The 22,631-nt window shown below is 39.9% G+C and overlaps 1 protein-coding gene across 5 annotated transcripts in view; it reads left to right on the forward strand.

Annotated features, from left to right (window-relative positions):
* The window catches only part of CARMIL1 (capping protein regulator and myosin 1 linker 1), a gene marked incomplete at both ends in the record, with an annotated part of 268,378 nt that overhangs the window by 206,998 nt on the left and 38,749 nt on the right, over positions 1–22,631 (forward strand). For all 5 annotated transcript variants that reach the window (XM_080710653.1, XM_080710650.1, XM_080710651.1 and 2 more), the window contains 3 exons: positions 7,271–7,446; positions 10,841–10,928; positions 13,395–13,544. In XM_080710653.1, coding sequence (XP_080566779.1) covers positions 7,271–7,446; positions 10,841–10,928; positions 13,395–13,544 — 414 coding nt within the window. The remainder of the gene's footprint in view (positions 1–7,270; positions 7,447–10,840; positions 10,929–13,394; positions 13,545–22,631) is intronic.

Raw genomic sequence — 22,631 nt, forward strand, 5'->3', positions numbered from 1 at the left:
AAACCTTTTTTCCTTCTTTCTTTCTTTCTTTCTTTCTTTCTTTCTTTCTTTCTTTCTTTCTTTCTTTATCTTTCTTTTGGTACTGGAGAGGAAACCTAGGGACATTCTACCTCTGAACTACACCCTCAGCTCTATTTTTATTCTTTTTATTTTTGAAACAGTGTCTCACTGAGTTGCAGAGGGCCTCACTAAGTAGCTGAGGCTGTCTTTGAACTGCCATCCTCCTGTCTCAGACTCCCAAATGCTGGGGTTACAAGCATGTGCCACCATGCTTGGCTTAAAACCTTGTTTTAATATCTATCATTATTTTGTTTGTTTTCTTCTGAGAACTTAAGTTCTATAGCAATCCAATGGGATTCGATGTGCAACTCAGTAATAACTTTGCAATTGCTAATTACTCTCTTTGAAAATCAGGCTAATGAAAGAGAAAATGTGGATTTTGTGTTTAAGCCCCTGTCTACCTGTGCATATAGAACAGAGAAACTCTTACATGTTATTTTTATTTATTTATTTGTGGTTATGTTGAATTTATGCAGAGTAAAGACAGGGGTAGAGAAAGGACTACTGGTTGGTTCAGAGCCTACCAGACCATATGCTGCCCAGTAGCACGCGCACACACACACACACACACACACACACACACACACACACACACTATATATATATACATATGATATATATATGATATGCATATGGTATATATGTGATATATATATGATATATATATATGATATATTATATATATATGATGGATATTTTCCCCAGTTCTTGGGAGGCTGAAACTAGAGGATTTCCGGTTTGAGGCCAATCTTAGCAACTTAGTAAACCCTTCAACAATGTGGGCCCTGTTTCAAAGTAAAAAATAAAATAGGGCTAAGGTGAAGCTCAGAGGTAAAATGCTCCTAGGTTCAATCCTTATACCTCATACACACAAAAGAAGATAGGTAAGTTCTTAAATATTTAAAACAAACATCTGCTACTTATTTCTGATTATTTTTTCACATATAAGTGTGAAACTTTTATGAAACATTTAAATGATACTGGCAAGTATTTTAAGAAGTAAAAATCACCAGAATGCCTAGATATTGCATCATTATTAACAATTCAGTTAATTTCCAGATATTCTGTGCCTATATACATAGTTTATATCTATATGATCTTACCATACATACTGACTGGTAACTTTTTATATCTGGTATAGTGTTCTGGAGTTCTAATGCTGATAAATTATTGTCATTGTTAATGGTTACATAGTATTCCATTGAGGAGAATACTTCCTATTTCCAATTAATTCTACTAGGGTACATTTCTGTAACTGACTTGCTACTTTAAAATGGTATATATGTTTTACTGCAGACTGCTCTGCAGTAGTATAAATAGTTGATTATTTTGCTAGATCTTCAACATATAGTGTATCACCCTTAACATTTTTCAGTATAATAGGTTTTAAAAAGTCGTTTCTTTTGAATTTATCTCATAACCCAATAATGCCTCAAGTAGCTTTGTTATCCATTTGTGCTTTTTCTACTATAAATTACCACATCTACTGTATGTCAGTCACATCTACTGGCAACTTTTTTCTTTAAGAAAAAGATTTCTTACATACTAGGAGTTGGCTGATATTTAAATCAGCGTGAAACCTTGTAGCAGGACCTCTCCTGGCAAACAGCTTCCAACAGTCAAGTTGTTATTTCAAACTAAACCACAAATGATTCCTGTACTGCTGGCTCTTTTTCCTTCTTCCTGTCTGGTGTGGTTGTAATGGACTCCCACTAGCTTTTCTTGGGAGACCAGAGGGCAAATATCTGAAGTGAAAGGCCTTTGAATTTTTAAAGGCCCAAGGGAAATACATTTAGGGCCACAAGTATTTTTCTGTTTAAAAAAAAAAAAAAGGCAACTCCCTTTTTGTTGCTGGCTTTTCTGGCCCCTTATTAAACGTCACCGTGTTCTCCGTTATCATTGCTTTATTACTCTGTCCACTTCTTTCATAACTGACTCTTCACTCTCTCCCAGGCCCCCAAGTGGCCTGTGGCTTTTTTTCTTTTCTTTCTTTCTCCTTCCCCACCCCCCTGTATCCTATTCACTTGTTTTTATTATTCTGAATCCTTCTGAGTTTTAAGTTTCATTCCCTTTGGGAACATCTGTCATGAGTCATAACAAATCCTCAATCAACACATTAATTAAATGTTACTTCTTAATTTTCTTTTAACTGGGTGCACATTTCGTTTTTGACACTTTTCCATAAACTATTTACTTCTTTTGCCTTTCCTTTGCTCTAAAAATGGGCAGTAAAAGATTGTTGTTTAAAGAAAAAGGCCATTTTCTTCTTGTAATAAGCTAGCAATGCATTGGCTTTCTTAAAATTATGTAAGAAAAATGTATTTTTAGTACAACTGGTATTCAGTGTCTTAATAAAAGATAGCAGCATTACTTATTCACTAGTGTCAAATGTTTTTCTGGTTAAAAGGTATCCTTGAGCGGGGTGTGGTGGCACATGCCTGTTATCCTAATATTTGGGAGGATCATTAGTGAAACCCTATTTCAAAATAAAAGGGAATTGGGGAAGGGCTAAATGAGTGGTGTGTGCATATATGCCTCTACCATCTTGTACCCCATTAAAAAATTAAAAATGTTTCCAATAAAAAATAAAATAGGGCTGGGGGTATAGATCAGAGGTAGAATCTCTCTGGGTTTCACCCCTAACACCACACACACATAAAAAGCATTCCTTTCCTATTTCCCAAATCTTCTGAACTAAGCATTTTATACTAGCAAGAGCTTAAACAAATGGATTGTCTTATTAAAAATAAAAAAGATACATATAATTTTATAAAAATAATTTTTATTACAGGAAATAGGAATAAATAAATTTTTAAAAGTAAGCTAACAGACTCGATTGGCATCCTGAGTTTGTTCTTGCATAACTCTGTGCTGTAAGCCAGTTGCCTGTCTGGAGTTCATGGTGATTGGGGAGAATATTTCCAGCTTTAATATTTGATCATCTTGTACCGTAGCCATTAATAGGTATTTTGGTGACTGGGTGAGAATAAGTTCAAATAGCATTTGAAGCCATCTTTCACAAGTATGATTTCAGAAAGCCAAAGAAATGACTAGGTAAGCCAGCCTTCTTAAGCCAATTTCCAACTGAAACAGAAAGGTTACGTTTGGAGGAATTTCTTCTCCAGAAGAGGTCGTGTTTTCCATGAACTAGCCTGTCATAGGGGTTTTAAAATGGCAACTGTCTTCTCATTCTCCCTTTTGGATCCTAACATTTATCCCTAAAGTAATAGTAGAAGCATACATGGGATTTGAATGCTTGAACATAAGGAAACTTTCGTGTTTCCCTTCTGGACTAAAATTGTTTGTTTTGGCCTGGGAAATTCTTAATGTCTCTCAGGGCACGAACAGTGAAATACTTTACTGGTGAATTTCAGATTTACTTAGGATATGAGATCTGAAGGGTTTAGGTGGCGTTCTGTCAAGTATTAGCTCAGTTTGGCCAGAAGAGTCGTCTGATTTCTTTTTTCTACCCTTTATATTTTCCAAAGCAAAAGGAAGAGGGATTTCAGTGCGCCGAGTATGGAGGTTGTATCTCCAAGTTCTTCGCTCACTATAGAGTGTACAAGTGTAGCTGCCATGCTGAGATATTAATCCAATTTGTTTTACAAATATTATACAGGTTTCCTAATTTTACAGTTAAAAATTAGACCTTTGTGATTGTTGCTAGGGAGAAACATGGAAGATGAAGTCTGACTGTTGCATTTCAAGCACAGGGTCTGTTAGTTGCAAAGTGATCAGAAGTAGTAGAATGGTGTGAGAACAGCTACGCGGTGCAGGTAGAGCCAGCAAGTCTTACGTAAGCCTACTCTAGACTTCCAGAAGGAAGAAAAAGGGGACAGGGAAGTAACAGGTGAAGATGTGGTGGCTAGGAACTTCAGGGATTAGTGATAGACAAAGTTCTTTGATTCAGGAAGGCCAGCACAACCCAAGCAGGATAGATACAAGCAGATCTAGGACTAGAGACACTGGAGGCTTACACAGAGCCCAGGTGTAAGAGAGGCAGGCTTTTTGTTACTTATAAAAGACCAATGTTAGGGCCAGTGCTCACTAATCAACTGTTGGTGAGAGCCGAAAGAGAATGGACCAGTGCCATCACACTGCTGTACGAGTCTGAAGTGTTGTCCTCAAATTATATGCTCATTAGACATAATATATAAGGATGAGAATGAAATGAGATTTCCATCAAAGCAAAAGCTGGAATCTTTACTATTACTAGATGATTCTAAAAAAAACAAAACAAAAGGTATAGACTTTGAGACAAAGGAGAAATAACCAAAAAAAAAAAGGATCTGAAGTTCAAGAAATAGGGAAAATGCCGATTGTGGGGAAAGAGAGATACTGTGTAAATGAAGCAATGATACTCATATATAAAATGTTGCCAAATAAGAAAAACCTACACTTGATGGGAGTACTTAAAACAAAAGGGAGTGAGTTAAAGTTGTCTGTGCCCTCATTTTATTCTGGGGAAGAATTCAGAGTACAATGTTAGACTCACCCCATGCAGTATGCCACCCCTTAGCCACATGTGGTTAAATTTAAAGCTTAGTGTCTCAGTTGCTCTGGACACATGTCAAAGTGTTCTGTAACCATGTGTGGTCCCTAACTGGGCACCACAAAAATCCTCAGCATCTCAGAAAATTACTTTTTATTAGACGGTGTTGCTTTGGACGTTAAAATTTCTAGCATAAGCACTAAAACTGAGGCACTAGTCTGGGTTGTGCTGCATTCCCAGAAGAGCATTAGGAAGTGGTGGGCTATTTGGGGTTGTCAAAGTGATTAGCAGTCAAGTGACAGTTATCCTAAACATCCTATGATTCTGTAGATGAACATTTGTTTGAGACTCCTTGGAATAGAGGCAGTAGTGGAGGCCAGCGGAAGGAGGTGTGTTTGAAGAACAGGGTATGGTGTGCAGAAGGCCAGGGGGCTTAGAAGGAGATGCGAAGGGGCTGCGTTGGAGGCTGGACACAAATACTGGTCAGGGGCTTCATTACAAATGTGCCCTGTGGCCCTTCCTCCTGGACCTGCCATCGCAAAGCCCACCCTGGCAGCCATGGGTACTGTTGGCTCAAGGAGCAGGGGAAGAAAATCGTGAATAATGAGAGAGATGAAAGGGACAGTCCTCTGGGCCCTGCACAGGGCCATTAGAAGAGAAATCCAAGCACAGAGTGGAAGACCTGAGTCCCCATCTCACCAGTTCCAGTAAGTAACTGAGTGGCTCCTTATTGCTTCTGAGCCCCAGTTTCTTCCTTGGTGAAACACGGATTTCAAAATCTACTTTCACCTATGGAGTTATTGCAAGGATCAAAAGAAATCACAGGTGAAATTATTTGTAGACTGTAAAATATTATATCTTCCATTGGCCAGTATTGGGGTACAGGTAGTATCAGCAAACTAAGTACAACATATTTTCTGAATGAAATGCTCACAGAAAGCTAAAATTCCTTTTTGTAGGCTCCGAGTCATGTGCTCATGGATTCATAGAGCAGAAAGAGACCATAGAAATAGGTAGTTTTAAAGATGAAAATGCAGGAATCTGCAAAGGTTATTCACGGAACGAGACTCTGTTAACATTCCACAGCAATTTGATGGCAGGGCTTGTGCTGGGAGCCAGGCCTCTTCTCTTTCTGTCTGGAGTTCATTTTAACTGAATTAGCACTGTCACGCAGGGGGACCCTTCAGAAAGGGAATGATGTGTTGGCGAACACGACAGAATGAACATAGAGCGTTGATACCAGAGGTCATTCTCAGGAGTGCTGGACTGTTCATCTGGAACAGAATGTGTTTATCCCTGCCAATGAGGAATGTAATTAGTCTGAATTTCCCTTATTCGTATCCCTTGCAGATGGGTGGTGTAGGAGCTTTCTTGGATAATATATTAATTCAGTGATTATCCAACCGAGTTGTGATAGGGACAGAGCACTGTCAAAATAGGAGTGTATTTTGGAAGCTTCTCAAGTGGCTGCCTCCTACCTCTCTCCCTGGTTTCCCAGGATCCTTAGAAACAGCCTCCTGCTCTGCTGCTCATCCTGCAGGTTACTAGGGGGTATGCTTTGTACTTTAGTACTCAGCTATCTTTCAATAACTGTGCTGCCTATATAGGTCTTGGTTCACTCTGGAAAAGCAGTGGAATCCCAGCCTTACTTTCAAGACTAGATTCTTCCCATTAAGAGCAGAGTTCTGGAAATCAGATTAATAATCATCGCTACAAGCTTTCATTGTATGCTAGACACTCTACCGAACGTTTTACATATGTATTATCACTTAATCCTCGATAATCCTCTAAAGCCAGAATGCTTTTTAACTGCTGTTTTATAGGTGAGGAAAGGAGAACTGAGAGGTTAGTAACTTTGCCCGATGTTTCTCCCTAGGTTTCATTTCATATTCAACGCTAACGTGGCTGGTCGTTCTGGGCTTTCCAGTCCTGTCATCCATTTCGAGCGAATCACCTAACTTTCCTTAGCTCATTCTTCAGCTATGAAAGTGATCACATGAGTAGCTGTTTGCCCATCTTCACAGCTGTGAGAAGGATAAAATGTGCAGAAACAGATCTTAGATTCTGAAGTGCTATAAAATATGTTTTGACTATTTCTGTTAATGTTTATAACGTAAATGTTTTTGTCTGTTACTATTCTCATCCCGTTGTTGTAGTAATTATTATTTTACCTCACACTAAAGCTTCTCTTTTAAAAGAGTAAAATTGGCAATCATTTCTGTGATTTTTTTTTTCTACTGTTGCTGCTATTTTGATAGAGCTATTAAGAGGTTCATGCTAATTTGGGCTTTCTGTAACTCAGGCACTCTCGTAAGCATTGAAACCTGTTTTTTTTTTTTTTTAAGTTATTCCTGTTTCTCAGTCTGCAGGTCATATCTATAGGTTTATCTTCTAGTGTGGTAACTTGGTGTACCAAGTATCATATGCGTCTGTGTTTTCCAATCCTTGTTTGTAGCTTAGGTTATGTTCATCTGCTGTTATCATAACACTGCAGACTCCAGTGAGAGCTTGCACCTTTCTGTCAGGCATCCAATTTAATGTGACCAACTGAGTCAGTGGCCACCAACAACCTCAAGCCACTGTGGGGCGGCTCTCAATGACCAACTGTGCCCAGGACTGTCATCCCCATTTCCTTGGCTGCTGGGACCCCGTCCAGCTACCTCTGGGCTCAGTGTTGATGTCTCCGTGCGCTCACCCACTTGCTCCACTGCATTGCAGGCGCTGCTGGAGTCCATGGTGGATGCTGCCGAGAACCTCTGTCCCAACGTGATGCGAAAGGCCCACATTCGGCAGGACTTGATTCATGCCAGCACGGAGAAGATTTCCATTCCACGCACCTTTGTTAAAAATGTCCTGTTGGAGCAATCAGGAATTGATATCCTTAACAAAATTAGGTAGGTGTATGATGGTAATAAACTCAAGGTCTGTAATATCTGTGAATGTGTTGAGGCATCTGTAAAGAGTGGCACTGTTGCCTTTATCCATCAGTTATGTATTTGGCATTTCTAGTAGTTAGAAACTGTATAAATATAGCTGCACATAAACGTATAGGTTTATACATTTCCAAAATAAAAAGGCCACATATATGCCTGTGTTACTTCTGGGCATAACCTTCTGGGCTCTTTTTAAGAATTGTATGTTTAAGAGGAGGGCATGTTTTTCAATCCCTAGTTTCTGCTTCTGAGACTGTCTGTGACTTTTCTAAATCGTAAGCTGAAAGGTTGAGGGCAGTTTGCTTTGTGAGTGAATGCACAGCTTATAAATAGGCAAGAGGCCTACTATGATCTTGCCATATTTTCTTTCAGTGTTATTCCAGTGGACCTGAGATGCTATGCGTGTGCTAATGGTGTCTTGGGAGAGGGTTATTTATATATTTTTGTTTGTTTGTTTGGAAAATATGCTAAGATATAAAAATCTAGAAGCCGTGATCACAGATAGACTTCCCAAATTTTTACATAAACTTAGTGATCCTTGGTATTTCCAGGTAGTTCAGCTAGCTCATCCTTGTCTCAGTCCTTCGCTGGAGACTCAGATGACTCAAAGCCAAGTTCAGGAACATTTTTAAGTTCCAACTTTAATTGTCCTTGAACGTTGCCAAGAATATTTAGACGTAGCAGAAACAATGCCTCCTGTCTAGAGAGTTGAGAAATTATATAGCTAAGTGAGGACCTGTGGGAGCAACGGGAGCCCCCAGCAGAACAATCCCCAAACCATGTCACTATTGTTTATACACCGAAGGCTAGACTGGACTGTGAAGACTTGGAAATTATACAGTAACTAAGCAGGTTCAGGTATAATATACAACTTTTTTTTTTTGCTTTTTAATAAAGCTCCTTTGTTAAAGTTTTATTTTATAAAGCTCCTAGAACCTATCAATTGAATTATAAGACAGCTAGAAAACTTGAAAACTTTAAAAAAAAAATTTCAAAGATTTATAGAAGCCTGTGGGTTAGCAGTTTTGTGAACTCCAGCCTTTTTTTAGGTATGCCTACATATTTCTATTCCTGTGGCTTCAATTTTTTATTGAAAACAAATATTTAAATATTACATGTTTAAAATATAAAATATAGCTGGGCGCAGTGGCACGCGCCGGTAGTCACAGTCCTTGGGAGGCTGAGACAGGAAGATCACAGTCAAAGCCAGCCTCATCAATTTAGCAAGACCCTGTTTCCAATTTTAAAAAACTCAAATGGGCTGGTGGGGGGTATATAACTCAGAGGTAGAATGACCCTGGATTCAGTTCCCAATGCCCTTTCATTCATACATACATACATACATACATACATACATACATATATATGTATGTATGAAATGTAAAATATAAAATACTACATATTAAATGCCCCTTCAGAAATTAAGGGCAATATATATATTGGCCAGGTTTTTTTCCATAGTAATGTTTTCAACCAACAGTAGATCCTATTCTGATATCTTTACTAGAGTATCAAATTCTCTCTTACTGTGCTTGCTTATCTTGAAAATGAACAAATTCTGAAACTTTTACAGAAGTATATAACTTTTGTCATTAGCAAGTCAATTTTGTGTCTCCTAAATCTTACTTGGCTTTTTATGGTGCATTAAATTGAGCACTGAGAAAATGAAAATACACACACACACACACACACACACACACACACACTCTCTCTCTCTCTCTCTCTCTCTCTCTCTCTCTCTCTCTCTCATCAGGGAATAACAAGTTTTGCATAAACTAACCAGCTAATGAGACCTTTGTTTTGTGAACAGAAATTAAAGGAATCTCCTTTTACCTTTAGCCCAGGAAAGTTTTTACCATAAACATCAAAGAGTTAGCGCTTCTATTCTTTTGCCCCACTATCAGAAATCTTCCATGTTCTCTTAAGGCAGAAACATCTCGATACAAATCATTTACCAGTAGGTTAGAAAGATTTTTCCCCATTACATAAATATATAGTATACTTTCAATCTTAGCTTTATAGCTAAACATATATATATATATATATATATATATATATATATATATTTTTTTTTTTTTTTTTTTTTTTTTTCGCGGTACTAGGGATGGAACCCAGGGGCATTCTACCTCCGAGCTACACCCTGAGCCCTATTTTTTATTCTTTATTTTGAAACCAGATCTCACTGCATTGCAAAGAGCCTCACTAAGTAGCTAAGGCTGTCCTTGAACCGTGATCCTCTGGTCTCATCCTCCCAAATGCTGGGATTATAAGCCTGCTCCACCACGCCTGGCTAAACAGTTATATTTTTGACAAATCTTTTACCTTTTCTAAAAACATAAAAATTGTTGCTGTAAAAACAACCTGAGCCAGGCATGGTGGCGCACGCTTGTAATCCCTGCACTCAGGAGACGGAGACAGGAGGATCGTGCAGGTTCGAAGCCAGCCTCGCTGGCTTAAGAGACCCTGTTTCCAAATAAAATACAAAATAGGTCTGGGAATGTGGCCCGGAGGTAGAGGGGTTCCATCCCCAGTACCACAAAACAAACAAACAAAACAAAAAAACGAGGTGAGCTTGTGAGGCGATGGACATGTATTTTGCATTAACATGCGTGTATGTGTGTATAAAGTATAATTATAAAGCCCTACTTTATACATGGAAGTTGAATTCTCATGAATACCATATTACTAAAATGCTAGCCAAAATGCCAACCATTGGATAGAAACCTTAGTGACTGAATTAAGGTTTCTATTTGGACAACTTTCTGAGATCGGGGAAGAGGCATCCAAAGTGACAATTTCAGTAACCTCTGTTCATAAAAATAGAGGATACAGTGAATTTGTTCTTTTTCATAGTGAAATGGTAAATCCGAGTAAAAGCAGCGTAATATGGTACCATTTCGATTGCTGTAGTGTCTTTTAAAAGGTCGGGGGATATGCATATTAAAGTAATAACCAAGATTTAACAACCAGACTCGACTCTCTTAATGTGCTCCAGCCCAGGCTTGTCTTCATTTGTGTCAATGGGCGAATTGTACTTTGCCACATAGTACGTATGGTTTCCATTAACTTTGTCTTTATCCAGATGTTTTGCATTTCTACCCTTATATCTCAAGTTTTGAAATTGTAGAGACAGGTTGAAATTGGTAAGGAAAGTCTGCTACCTGTGTGTTTATGGCAGTGCTTAAAGCTTATTTCGGGAAATCCTGAACCCTATTCACACATTCTTGGTTTTCATTTTCAAAGACAGAAGCGAACCACAGTTGACCGTGGCAGTAGAGCATCGAGGGTTGGTGGCTTCTTTCCTTCTCTCTTGCACAGATTCAAATGCTGCTCTGTCCTTTTGATTTTCACCTAGTGAAGTGAAGCTGACGGTTGCCTCCTTCCTGTCTGACCGGATTGTGGATGAGATCCTGGATGCCCTCTCCCATTGCCACCATAAACTGGTGAGTGTGGTGCACATTGGAAGCCAGACCCATTGCTCGGGCTCTGTGGTGATGCAGGATGGCCTCCAGCGCGAGGTGTTGCTTCTCTTCTCCATTGACTCCTTTGTGGGTTCAAGGGTCAAGACCTGCCTCTTAAATGACCTAGATTTCTAGAAGTCACTTCTGCTTTCGCTCTTCCCTCGGGATAAACATTGACATGCTCCTGTGTGAACACTGCAGAGAGAACCAGAGTCTTGACCCTTCAAACACAGCTATATCAGTGTGATGGTCCAAGTCCAGGCTTCAATTTTTTTTTTTTTTTTTTTTTTGGTACTCAGTATTGAGCCCAGGAATGTTTTACTTCTGAGCTATCCCCCCAGCCTCATTTTATTTTGAAACATGGTCTCACCAAGTTACCATATACTGGCCTCGAACCTGCAATCCTCCTATCTCAGCCTTTTTAGTGCTGGGATTATAGGTGTGCACCCCTGTGTCCAGCTCAGACCTTTCTATTTTAAAAATTAGCCCAGTCGAGTACCCCTTTTAGGAACAGTGTGTTGATAACCTGAAGCTCTAAGCATCACATCACCATGACAAGCACTGGCTATTGTATTATCATGACTTACAGAGCACTACACTGAGGGTCTGAATTTTTCACTTTCTTGTATTTGTCCATCATTGAAGAATTTATTCAGAAAATGTTTCCATTGTCTTTCTATAATTGAAAAAGAATTGACTACACCAATGAGTTGTTGGAGCTTCATTTAAACACAAATATTGCTGCTCTGGATTATAAAAGAGAGATCTCATCTTATATGAAAGAAATAACATCTTCAGAATTAAACTTGGAGCTGGGCTTGGTGGCACATATCTTTAATTCCAGTACTTAGAAGGCTGAGATGGGAGGATCACAGATTCGAGGACAACCTGAGCAAGTAGTGGGACTCTCGGCAACTTAGGGAAAATTTTTTTCAAAACAAAACAAAAAATTTAAAAAGGACTGAGAGGGAGGTAGCTCGGACGTAGAATAACCCTGGGTTCAATCCCACTAACACACACACACACACACACACACACACACACACACACACACACACACTATTACCCCTCCTTGTTTTCAGTGAGATTCAGATGCTGTTTTCTCCAACCTCAGTTTAGAAGTATCCTTAAGTCTTAAAGCTGATAATAAGCAGCTGCTTAGCATTGTTTCTGGAGCCTTTTATTTCTGCCCTGCTCATTCCACCTCTTACCACTTAATTTTTTTTTTTTTTTTTTTTTGGTGGGTCTGGGGATGGAACCCAGAGCCATTTGACCTCCGAGCTACACCCCTGCCCTATTTTTTATTATTTATTATTTGTCCAATTTGATGCAAATAAAAAATTACTTTAAAGCAATTGATGTAAGTTTTATCAAATAAAATAAAGGAGCACCTCTTATTTTATTCTAGAGTTAGTAGTCTTCTACACCCTCGGCCCTGTTTTTTATTCTTTTTATTTTGAAACAGGATCTCACTAAGTTGCGGAGGGCCTCACTAAGTAGCTGAGGCTGTCTGCGAACCCTGATCCTCCAGTCTCAGCCTCCCAAATGCTGGGATTACAAGCGTGCGCCACCACGCCCGGCTTAATTTTTTATGCATATTTAAATTATAGCAGTGGAAATAATAAATCATGTTAAATATGATACCTATTACACAAAACAATGAAAGCTAAAAACAATAAAATTCATATCTCAAATATTAACAAATACTATATTACCTTTGAAAATATGTCTTTCGATTGCTAATTATGATGTTGGGGACAAAAAAAATTTTGAAATTTTTATTTATTTATTTATCTATTTATTTGCAATACTGGGGATGGAACCCAGGGGCATTCTACCTCCAAGCTACACCCTCAGCCCTGTTTTTTATTCTTTTTATTTTGAAATAGGGTCTCACTGAGTTTCTAAGGGCCTCACTACATAGCTGAGGAAGCTGGCCACAAACCGTGATCCTCTAGTCTCAGCCTCACAAATGCTGGGATTACAAGTGTGTGCCACCACGCCAGGCTTCTTTTAAATTTTTAATAAAAATTGGAAACAATATATTTCCCACATTATATCATGTTAATCGCTAGATATAAGCCCTATCGAATCAGATAATATGAAATTAGATACCTGTCCAATTTGATGCAAATAAAAAATTACTTTAAACCAATTGATGTAAGTTTTATCAAATAAAATAAAAGGAGCACCTCTTATTTTATTCTAGAGTTAGTAGCCTTCTCATTAATGAAGGTAGGTTTGCAAGTTTTTGCTTAAGAGCTCTATCCTCCAAGGAGGAAGGACAGGAGGGCAGGTAGGGAGGATGGGAATCCTTGCCTGCCTGCCTGTCGGGCGGCCCTGCACTGCGCCACCTGGTGGCAGGGCTCTGTTGGGGAGTTGGGGCTGGGGTGCTGGCCAGCCCCTCCGTCCCCTCCCTCATTTCCTAAGATCGTCTTGATCCTCTAGGCTGAGCACTTCAGCAGACGAGGCCAGGCGCTGCCTCAGCAGGAGTCCCCCGAGATCGAGCAGGTGGAGGAGAGGCCCGCCAAGCGCTCCATCCTCACGGTGGAGGAGCTGACGGAGGTGGAGCGTTTGGAAGATCTGGACACCTGTATGGTAAGGCACCACCCCCATCCCCGCGCGTGCTGTTGGAATTTCTTTTTAAAACACTGTTTGATATGAAACCAAGCAGGACCCTCACCCCGACTGTTTCTCCACACAAGGTTCCTAACTTAAGCTCTGGGTGTCCACATTCACACACCCCGTTCTGAGGCCCTGTAGCCATCATAAGGAAAATTCCCGAATTGATTAGGAAAAGGAGATTATGTGCCTTTTATAATCTTTGTGATAAGAAAATATTGTTAAATCAGGCTCCAAATAGACTCTGTGGAGTGACTGACTCTTCCATGGCTCGGCCATTCGTTCACCCGGCTGCTGTTTGCTGTTCTTGTGGCAGTCCTTTGGCACACTCTTGGGTTTGGAGTTGCTGGCTATATGAGAGCCTGCCACCCCCGCCTGACCTGGTGCACTGGGACCACTGTTTTCTCTAGCAGCGGTCTTCACCCCTTACCCTCCGCTCGGTTTCCCCTGGTGCATCCACCCATTCCAGTTGTGGATACTTTTGTTTCTCTCTGAAAACAATTTTACTTAAGTCCTTATGTCATTATTTTAAAATTTATATTTCTGGTATAGGTCCTTCTCACTTTACCACAGAAACAGTTGTGTGAGCTGGGGTGATGGTGAACACCTGTCATCCCAGCGACTTGAGAGGCTGATGCAGGAAGGTGGCAAGTTCAACACCAGTCTGGTCACCTTACAGAGACTGTCTAAATTAAGATAACAAAGGCCGGGCATGGTGGCACAGGCTTGTAATCCCCGTGCTTGGGAGGCAGAGACAGGAGTATTGCACAGGTTCAAAGCCAGCCTCACTGGCTTTAAGAGACGCTGTTTCCAAATAAAAATATAAAATAGGTCTGGGAGTGTAGCCCAGAGGTAGAAGGGTTCCATCCCCAGTACCACCAAAAAAAAGATTATATATATATAACAAAGGGCTGGGTATAGCTCGGTGGTAGAGCATTTGTCTAGCATGCTTTAGGCCCTGGGTACCATCTCTAGCATAGCAAACAAACAAACATACGACACCCCCAGTCCAAATAACTGCATTTCTATTTCATCTTCTCTATTTAATGTCTTTATGTTTTACTAAAATATTCAATTTTAGTAACTCCTTATAACCTATAATCTGAAAATGTGGTAGTGAAACTGGGTTTGGCTTACTTCTGTGCCCAACTGTTTCTACATTGGCTTCAGATTTTAGTAGTTTTTAGAAGTAGCTATTATTAAGGAAAAGTGCTATTTTTAAGTTTCAAAGCCAAGTATCTGATAGGACTAATACTATTTTTTCAGCAAGAAAAAGCATGTAATGCATTAAGAAGTTTCCTTACCTAGAAACCACTATTATCATTTTCTTAAGTGCTATGAATAAAGTACTCTAGAAATCTTCATGGAAAATCCCTGTCACATACAAAGAACGTTGCAAAGAAAGCCTATAACAATCCCAACATAAGCTGGGCATAGTGGTGCGCTTGCAATCTCAGCATTTGGGAGGCGGAGACTGGATGATCCCGTTCAAGGACAGCTTCAGCTACTTTGCAAGGCCCTTCACAGCTCAGTGAAACCCTGTTTCAAAAAATAAAAAAGACTAAAAGCAAAGCTGGGGGTTAGCTTAGAGGTACACTGCCCCAGTACCTCAAAAAAAAAAAAAAAGCAAACCTACATTTCAAGTAATATTGTAGTATAATTAGTAACTAAAGCTGAAAAATAATTTTTTGGGGGGATGGAACCCAGGGGCCTTCTACCTCTGGGTTACACTCCCAGACCTATTTTATATTTAATTTGGAAACAGGGTCTCTTAAGCCAGCTGAAGCTGGCTTTAACCCTGCTCAATCCTCCTGTCTCCGCCTCCTGAGCTTGGGGATTACAAGTGTGCGCCACCATGCCCAGCTGAAAAATAATTTACTATGGAACTATATAAATCAACAAATATAGTTGATCTGTGTATGAGAGGTAATTATCTCATTTTTAAAAACTTGCCAGTCCAGGGCATTGTAAAATACATATTTAATAAGCATTTTAATTTATTTTGCACTTTTAGGCATTAAAAGTTGGATGCTGTGTTATCTTAGGGTAACTGTTCCAGGGAGCTCTAAGACTAGCCTTAAAAGAAAATCAGTAATAAGAAATAAATGTGAATTAAAAATTTAAAATCAACTCTATATTTCATGCCTTTTACTAGAATTCTTTGTTCATATTTAAGACAGAAAAGGGTAAAAGAAACAGGAGATAGTAAAACATATTTTGTAGGCCCACAGATGATGTGGTTTGGGGTGAGGGAGTGTTGGTTATGGAATATTGGCTCAGCTATGTATCTTGGCTTTCAGTTGTGTAAGCTTTGTTTATAAGTAATTTGATTTTTTTTTTTGATAGATTTGGTTTGGTTTGGTTTGGTTTTGAAAGAGGAAGAAAATAGTTGCTCTTATTTATTTTGGGTTGTGGTGATTGAACTCATGAGCCTTGCACCTCTAAGCTACACCCCCAGCCCTGTTCTGTTTCGTATTTTGAAACAGGGTCTCACTACGTTGCTGAGACTAACCTCAAACCTGTGATCCTCCTCTCTCAGCCTCCCAAGTTCTGGGATTACAGGCATGCCCAGAGCCTATGTTTCTAACATGCTGGCTCCACTCAGCACATGGATCTTGTGTGTAGTGTATTTTATGCAATCATATTTAAATTTTTCATAAGATTTAATTAGACTGCATCAATTTCTGTAAAAGAGCTGCTTACCAATCCCAGATGAAGTGAACAGAAGCATCCGGCAAAGACGCAGCCTACGTAGCCATATCGGGTAACCGCGTGTTTCGCAAACATTACTAGAAATACGTGTGTCAAAAATTCTGACACTCTCAATTGTTTCCTGATCATTCAAAGTGGAATTCATTCACTCAAGGCTTACCTGGGCCATTCTGTGCCTCCCCGTGTGCTGTTTGATTGGTGACAAGATTAATTAGCTTTCCTACACATTACTTATCATTTCAGCACACATGCTTTCGATGTCATGCCGAAGTGTGGATTTGCTTAGAATCTTGATTATCCACAGACATCTGTTCTGTTCCCATAGTCAGGTGTCTTAAGAAATTAGTATTCCAAACTGCACCTTTCAACTTTGCTTTCTCGTTGGCCCTTGGGGAATTGAAGGATGCAGCTCCTGTGCTACTGATTAATTATCTTGAAATATTTAATTTGTCATTATATATAATCTAGTACCTATACAGAATAGCAGAAGTTTGGGGTTTTGCCTTGTGTGCCAAGTGGATGAAGAACTAGTATCTGCTCCTAAGGCATCACCAGCTTGCTAATTGTATGTAATTCTTTCAGTCATTTTAATGAGTGTCATAGCAGTCTTAAATCAAAAGATATTCATGCCAAAGAGCAGTTTAACTGCTAACTGCTATTTCCTAGGAAAAGAATTTTAAAAGGTTTCAATTATTATGGAAAATATCTCTACGGATCCTGTCTTCAATGATAAAACAGCAATTATTTTCTCTTCACAAATTCAACCTCGAATTTCAATATATGACTTTTTAGCTTTTAAGTACAGATGAAAATTTGGCAAAGATCTATTTGACTTGGTCAAGTGCTATTTTTCAGCCCATTTTAAACAAATTGCCTCCTTTCCTGGAACCAAGTTATTAATTGAATGAACCTATCAACAGTACTTCCAAGAACAGATCATTGTCAGCATAGCTCATTTAAATTTACCTACGCTAATATTAATGGTGCATAAGATTTTTCAAGTCATAATCGTTAGTTTCAGCTTATAATTTTATTCTGCAGTGTCCTTTTCTTGATACTGTTATCAGGTTAGGAAAGGGAAATGTAACTTTTTAACCATTAGCAAACAACCTACAAAAATGCCTTTATTTCCAAATACTAAATTTTAGAGCTGCAGCAAATCTCTAACTAGAAAGGATATTGTATGTTCCTCAGCATTTCTGTCACTTTGTGACAGTCCTCCATGAAAACAAGAAGGGTGCCTCCACATCCCTGCAGAGTTCGCCTTGCTCTCCGTTTTAAGTGGAATGAACGCCATGGGTAGAGGCCCTGTGCAGAGAGCTCCCTAGAGATCCACCCACGTGACCTCACAGGCCACCCCCACGACAATGAGAGCCTTGTGTCCCAGACGTTGTTGGGGAGAGGAGCCCCCTGCCTATCCCTGGGGGTGATGAGAGCTCTCTGCAGAGCCGGAGCACCCCCATGGCCCACACTTGAGGAGGAGGAGGAGGAAGACCTTCTTGATCCCCTCCCTAGTAACTTGGACCATTAATAACCCGCCTTGGCATGGCCTTTGTCCCAGGACCGGGGTCTCAGCTGCATTTCCAACTTGTGGATTTGGGCTGGTGATCGTATGAGCTGACATTTGACAAGTAATCATTATAAAAAGACAGTGTTGGTCTTCTCTCATGAACCAAATTAAACAAAGGATGCTGATAACCTACAGATTTAGTAACTAGAAACCATTCCATCAGTCACCTCTGTGTACTTGTGCAGATGACATAGGTGCACATCCTTAGAGAGAAAGCATTTTTACCAAAGTCCAAGCTAGTTAAATCTTTCCAAGTAGCTACAGACTCAGTTACTCCTACAGCAGTAAATAATTCCTCTAAACTCAGCCTCACTTTTCATATCTTAGAAACCTCATGTTTTCAGTGTATCATGGGACATTTGCTTCCACAACCTTTCTCTTATGTCAGGGGCTCCAAATTGTCCCTGCTTGACAATTGAGATATTGCACAATTGTTCCTTCCCTCCCACTAAAGTCCAGGAAGGGCCAGAGGAGAGGTGCAGGGTCAGAAGAGGATGGGGTAGAGAGTCTCTGCTAAATTGAGTCACCTCTTTTTTCCTATTGTTTTGATCCCCCATAGAATTGATTTTATGTAAGTGTTCTTTTTGCTTTATGCCTTGAGTCTCTGGTAAGGGCCTCTCTGCTAAGTGTCCCTATAAAATGTATTGTCCATGCTGTTTATTCTGTTTATACCACAGTTGCAGCCTCTCTTTGCTTTAATTTCAAAATGCCATCACTATAAACACATGCAGAGGAAGCCACGGGTATTCTCCAGGAGTGAAAGTTCTGAGCGGTTTGCTCTGTGCCCCATAGATACAGTAGATTGTGCCATGACCTGTGCCTCCCTTCTCTACTGTCAGGTGAAAAGCTCAGCACTGATGTGTGCTTCACCTGTAACAAGTACTCAGGCATGAACATGTTTTCAGCCCTAATTCTGGTTTTATTTATTTCCCCTTCTTTATCTTAATTTACTTTTAAAAATCTTGCTGTTTTCTATGGGCCTAAGCTCATTTTTTTTTAATTGAAACAATAAAAAGAAAACTTAGATATGGAGGGGGGAAGTGTTCTGAGAGAGAGAGGTGGGTTGCTATGGCAGACAGAAAAGGGGTGCCCACCCTGGGAGGGAGCAGGGTGGCCAAAGAGAGCTTCCTGGAAAAGGCTCTGAGCACCAGCCCCGCAGAGCCTAGACCCACAGTAACCTAAGGCAGGGCAAGAGGTGGCATGGAGAGAGGCCAATGGGGGAAACTGGGCGAGCAGACCTGCTCAGTTGCAATCCCCATTCAGCATGGCCACAGTGGCTTTTTCTTGAAAGAGCTTAAAGCATTCTCCATCACGGCCCCAATAAAACCCCGGTAACGCTCCTCATTATGTACCCTGTGGCCTACTCCCCAGGTAACTGAGTGAATTTGCCATATGTATATAGTTATTTGAAGTGGAAACTTTAAATGTTGGCAAATGCCAATGGCAGATTCATATGGGGCAGCCTTAAGCTGGGATAGCAAATAAGAAATTATACCCATATGCACTGAGAACCATTCTTATACTGTTATAAAATGTTGCTATAATGGCATATGAAAAGTGTGTTTGGTAGAATATTTGCCTTAACTTGTCACTATAGCTTGACTCTTTGAAGCTGGAGGATTGGACACAGGGGTGCTCTACCGCTGAGCTACATCCCGAGCCCTTTTAATTTTTTATTTTGAGGCGAGTTCTAGCTAAGTTGCTGAGATTGTCTTTAAACTTACAATCCTCCTGCCTCAGTCTCCTGGGTCCCTGAGATTACAGGCCTGTACCATCACACAGGCTCATCCACTCATTGAGATCAAAGCCGCTGAAAAATAAAAAATGGCCAACAACATTGCATTATTTTTAATAGATTTTCTCATGGGTGGAATAGATTAGGAATAAAAATTATTATCTAAAGTTATGAGAAGCTATCTCTCAAAATGATTGATCTATAGCTTAGAGAAAATCTACCCTCTTTTGAGAATCTATTCAAAAGGGGTATGAGTTCAAAGAAGTTAAACTGAACTTAACAAAGATCTTGGTTTCTAAGCCAGACTAGGGTTCAGTGTTAAGCCATTTTGCCAAGGCTCTATGGGAGACTAAAGAGTTAGGACTTTTACGTACTCCAATGGTCCATGAGATTTGAGGCACCATAAATCAGCAAGTAGCAGATCTCCTGATTACTGACCCCCAGCCAGCAAGAATCACCAGGCCCTAAAGCCATGCTCTATCCTTATGACTTGATACCACTACAGTTCACTAGATCAAGGTCTTTTAAGCAGCAAAGCAGATTGTTACAGGGTTTAATCTAATCTTCATTGGCGGTATCGATGGTATGAATTATGTATTTATGTCAGTTTTATAGACCTAATATTTTATGAAGATATCAAATGTGTTAAGTATTTTTAGGCTAATTTTAATTATTTGCCTTGATGCCACAGAACCGTGACATTTATTTTAGAGAGAAGTATTTAAGTCTCCTGTTAACTCCTTATTATTGCCTTCCGTGGTAAATGGAGTTTCCAGAAGTTCTAGATTTGAGATAACATTCTCAGGTATGTTACTTAGTCGGGTTTTCCCCGTTTATCCTTTCGGAATAAAGAAAATGTTAAAATGCTGCTCAGGTTTTCATAATCACTGGAATAACACCGTGATTAACTGTACAGTAAAGTACCTACAGGATTTTCCCACTTTGATTTTTATTATGATGCTGCAGGGGCCCAGGCCTGGCCTGCTGCTAGGAAACACCATGGTTCTGTACCCAGCAGGCCTAATATGGACTGGTGCCGAAGGATGTTTGCTTTAAATCGGTACAGAGTAATTTTAGTCTCTAGACTGCTTTTAAGAAAAATGTGTTCAGTTAGATTCAGTTTGAAAAGAAAACATTCAAGTGTGAACTCACACTTTTGCATCAGTGGCAAGGTGAGAGAAAATGGAGGGGGGTTGAACTGTTTCCTGGAGAAGACATGATAAAGTTTAGGAAGATAAAGATTTCATTTTCTTGTGTCAAAAAAAATACTGCAGATCTGAAAAATAAGGAGATGAACCGTGATCTTTACAGTGGCTTCTGGCCTGTGCTGTTCTCAGGATGGTTTTGTTTTACATCATGATGCCAGTGTTATATGGTATGAGATTCTGGATATAAAAGTTAGTGAGTGTGGTATGAATAGTGGGACTTCAGTGGGAATTGTGGCACATCACTGAATCTCTGCCCATTCCTCCTTTTGTCTATTGATTTATTGAGACATTCTCAAGGTTTATGACTTTTTTTTTTTTTTTTTTTTGGTGGTGGTACTGGGGGTGGAAGCCAGAGGCTTTCTATCTCCGGGGTATACTTCCAGATCTATTTGATACTTTATTTGGAAACAGGGTCTCACTAAGTTGCTGAGAGCCTCACTAAGTAGCTGAGGCTGGCTTTGAACCTGTGCGATCCTCCTGTCTCAGCCTCCCAAGTGCGGGGATGACAAGCATGCGCCACCATGCCCAGCTAGGGTTTATGACTTTTATATACCAACCCTCCCTAGATTTTAAGGGGAAGACTCAAGACTCTGCTATCTAATAGTCAGAAAATACAAGTATCTCTTTTTCTCAGCAAGATTCATACCACCTCAGACTTTTTTTTTTTTTTAATGTGGTGCTGGGTATTGAACACAGGGGCTTTCTTCTTCCAAGCTATACCCCTAGCCCAATTTTTTATTCTTTATTTTTGAAACAGAGTCTCACTAAGTTGTGGAGGGCCTCAATAAGTAGCTGATGCTGACCTCAAACCCTGATCCTCTTCTCTCAGCCTCCCAGGTACTGAGATTACAAGCATGCGCCACCATGCCCAACTCACCTTAGACTTGAAACAGAAATGCGTAAGAATTATCTTGTAAGCTACTAGTGTGATAATAATGTCTGGCTAGATATTCAAGGATATAAATCAATTAAAAATTACTTAGTTTGGGTTTCATCTGAGCATTGACTTGGTGGTAAATCTAGTAGGAGATACTTGACTTTTATAATCTAGAACATTTTACAAAGATTACCTATTCCATTTCTAAAGTGCACAGAAAAAAAATGCAAGTTGAGCCGAGGATGTCTTATATCAAAAAGCAAAGATTGGCTTTAAATCCAGTGAGATTATTTCAAAGGAAACAAAATCTAGATTGAAAGGGCTGCATTGAGACACTCTGGCGCTAGAAAGAGTAATGCCACAAGAGCTTAAAATACATTGGATTAATACAAAACCCATGAGTTCATAGTAATACTCAGAATATACAGAGAGCAGAGGCACGGAGTTTTACAGAGGATTGGAAGCTAACAATACGGGAGCAGTGAAGGACATGCACAGTTTCTATTTTGCATCTCCCATTGTATGTGCTAATTCAAGACAGAATTTTTAGTAGTTCCTTAAAAGTCAATTTTCCTGTGTGCTATAGAAGTCTCAGTTCACAGAGTTGTTACTTATGGTCCTCTGGATGGAGCTAGCAGGAAGTCCCTATCCTAGTCAAGGATCAAACACAGTATCACCGCAGGTACTGGGTCCACCTACCTGCATCACCCGTGGAGACCCAGTGGCTCACAGCATCCCACGTAGCACTGGTGCTGGAAATGGCTCCCCCGGAGGCTGAGACAGGAGGATCACAGGTTTGAGACCAGTGCACAGTAATTTAGTAAAACCTTGTTTCAAAAGAAAATGTAAAAAGGGCTTATGGGTGTAGCTCAGAGGTAGGGTACCCCTGGGCTCCACCCCCAGGACACCCCCCTACACACACACATACACACACACACACACACACACACACACACACACA

This window comes from Muscardinus avellanarius, assembly GCF_963383645.1.
Source record: "Muscardinus avellanarius genome assembly, chromosome: 14".
NCBI lineage: Eukaryota > Metazoa > Chordata > Mammalia > Rodentia > Gliridae > Muscardinus > Muscardinus avellanarius.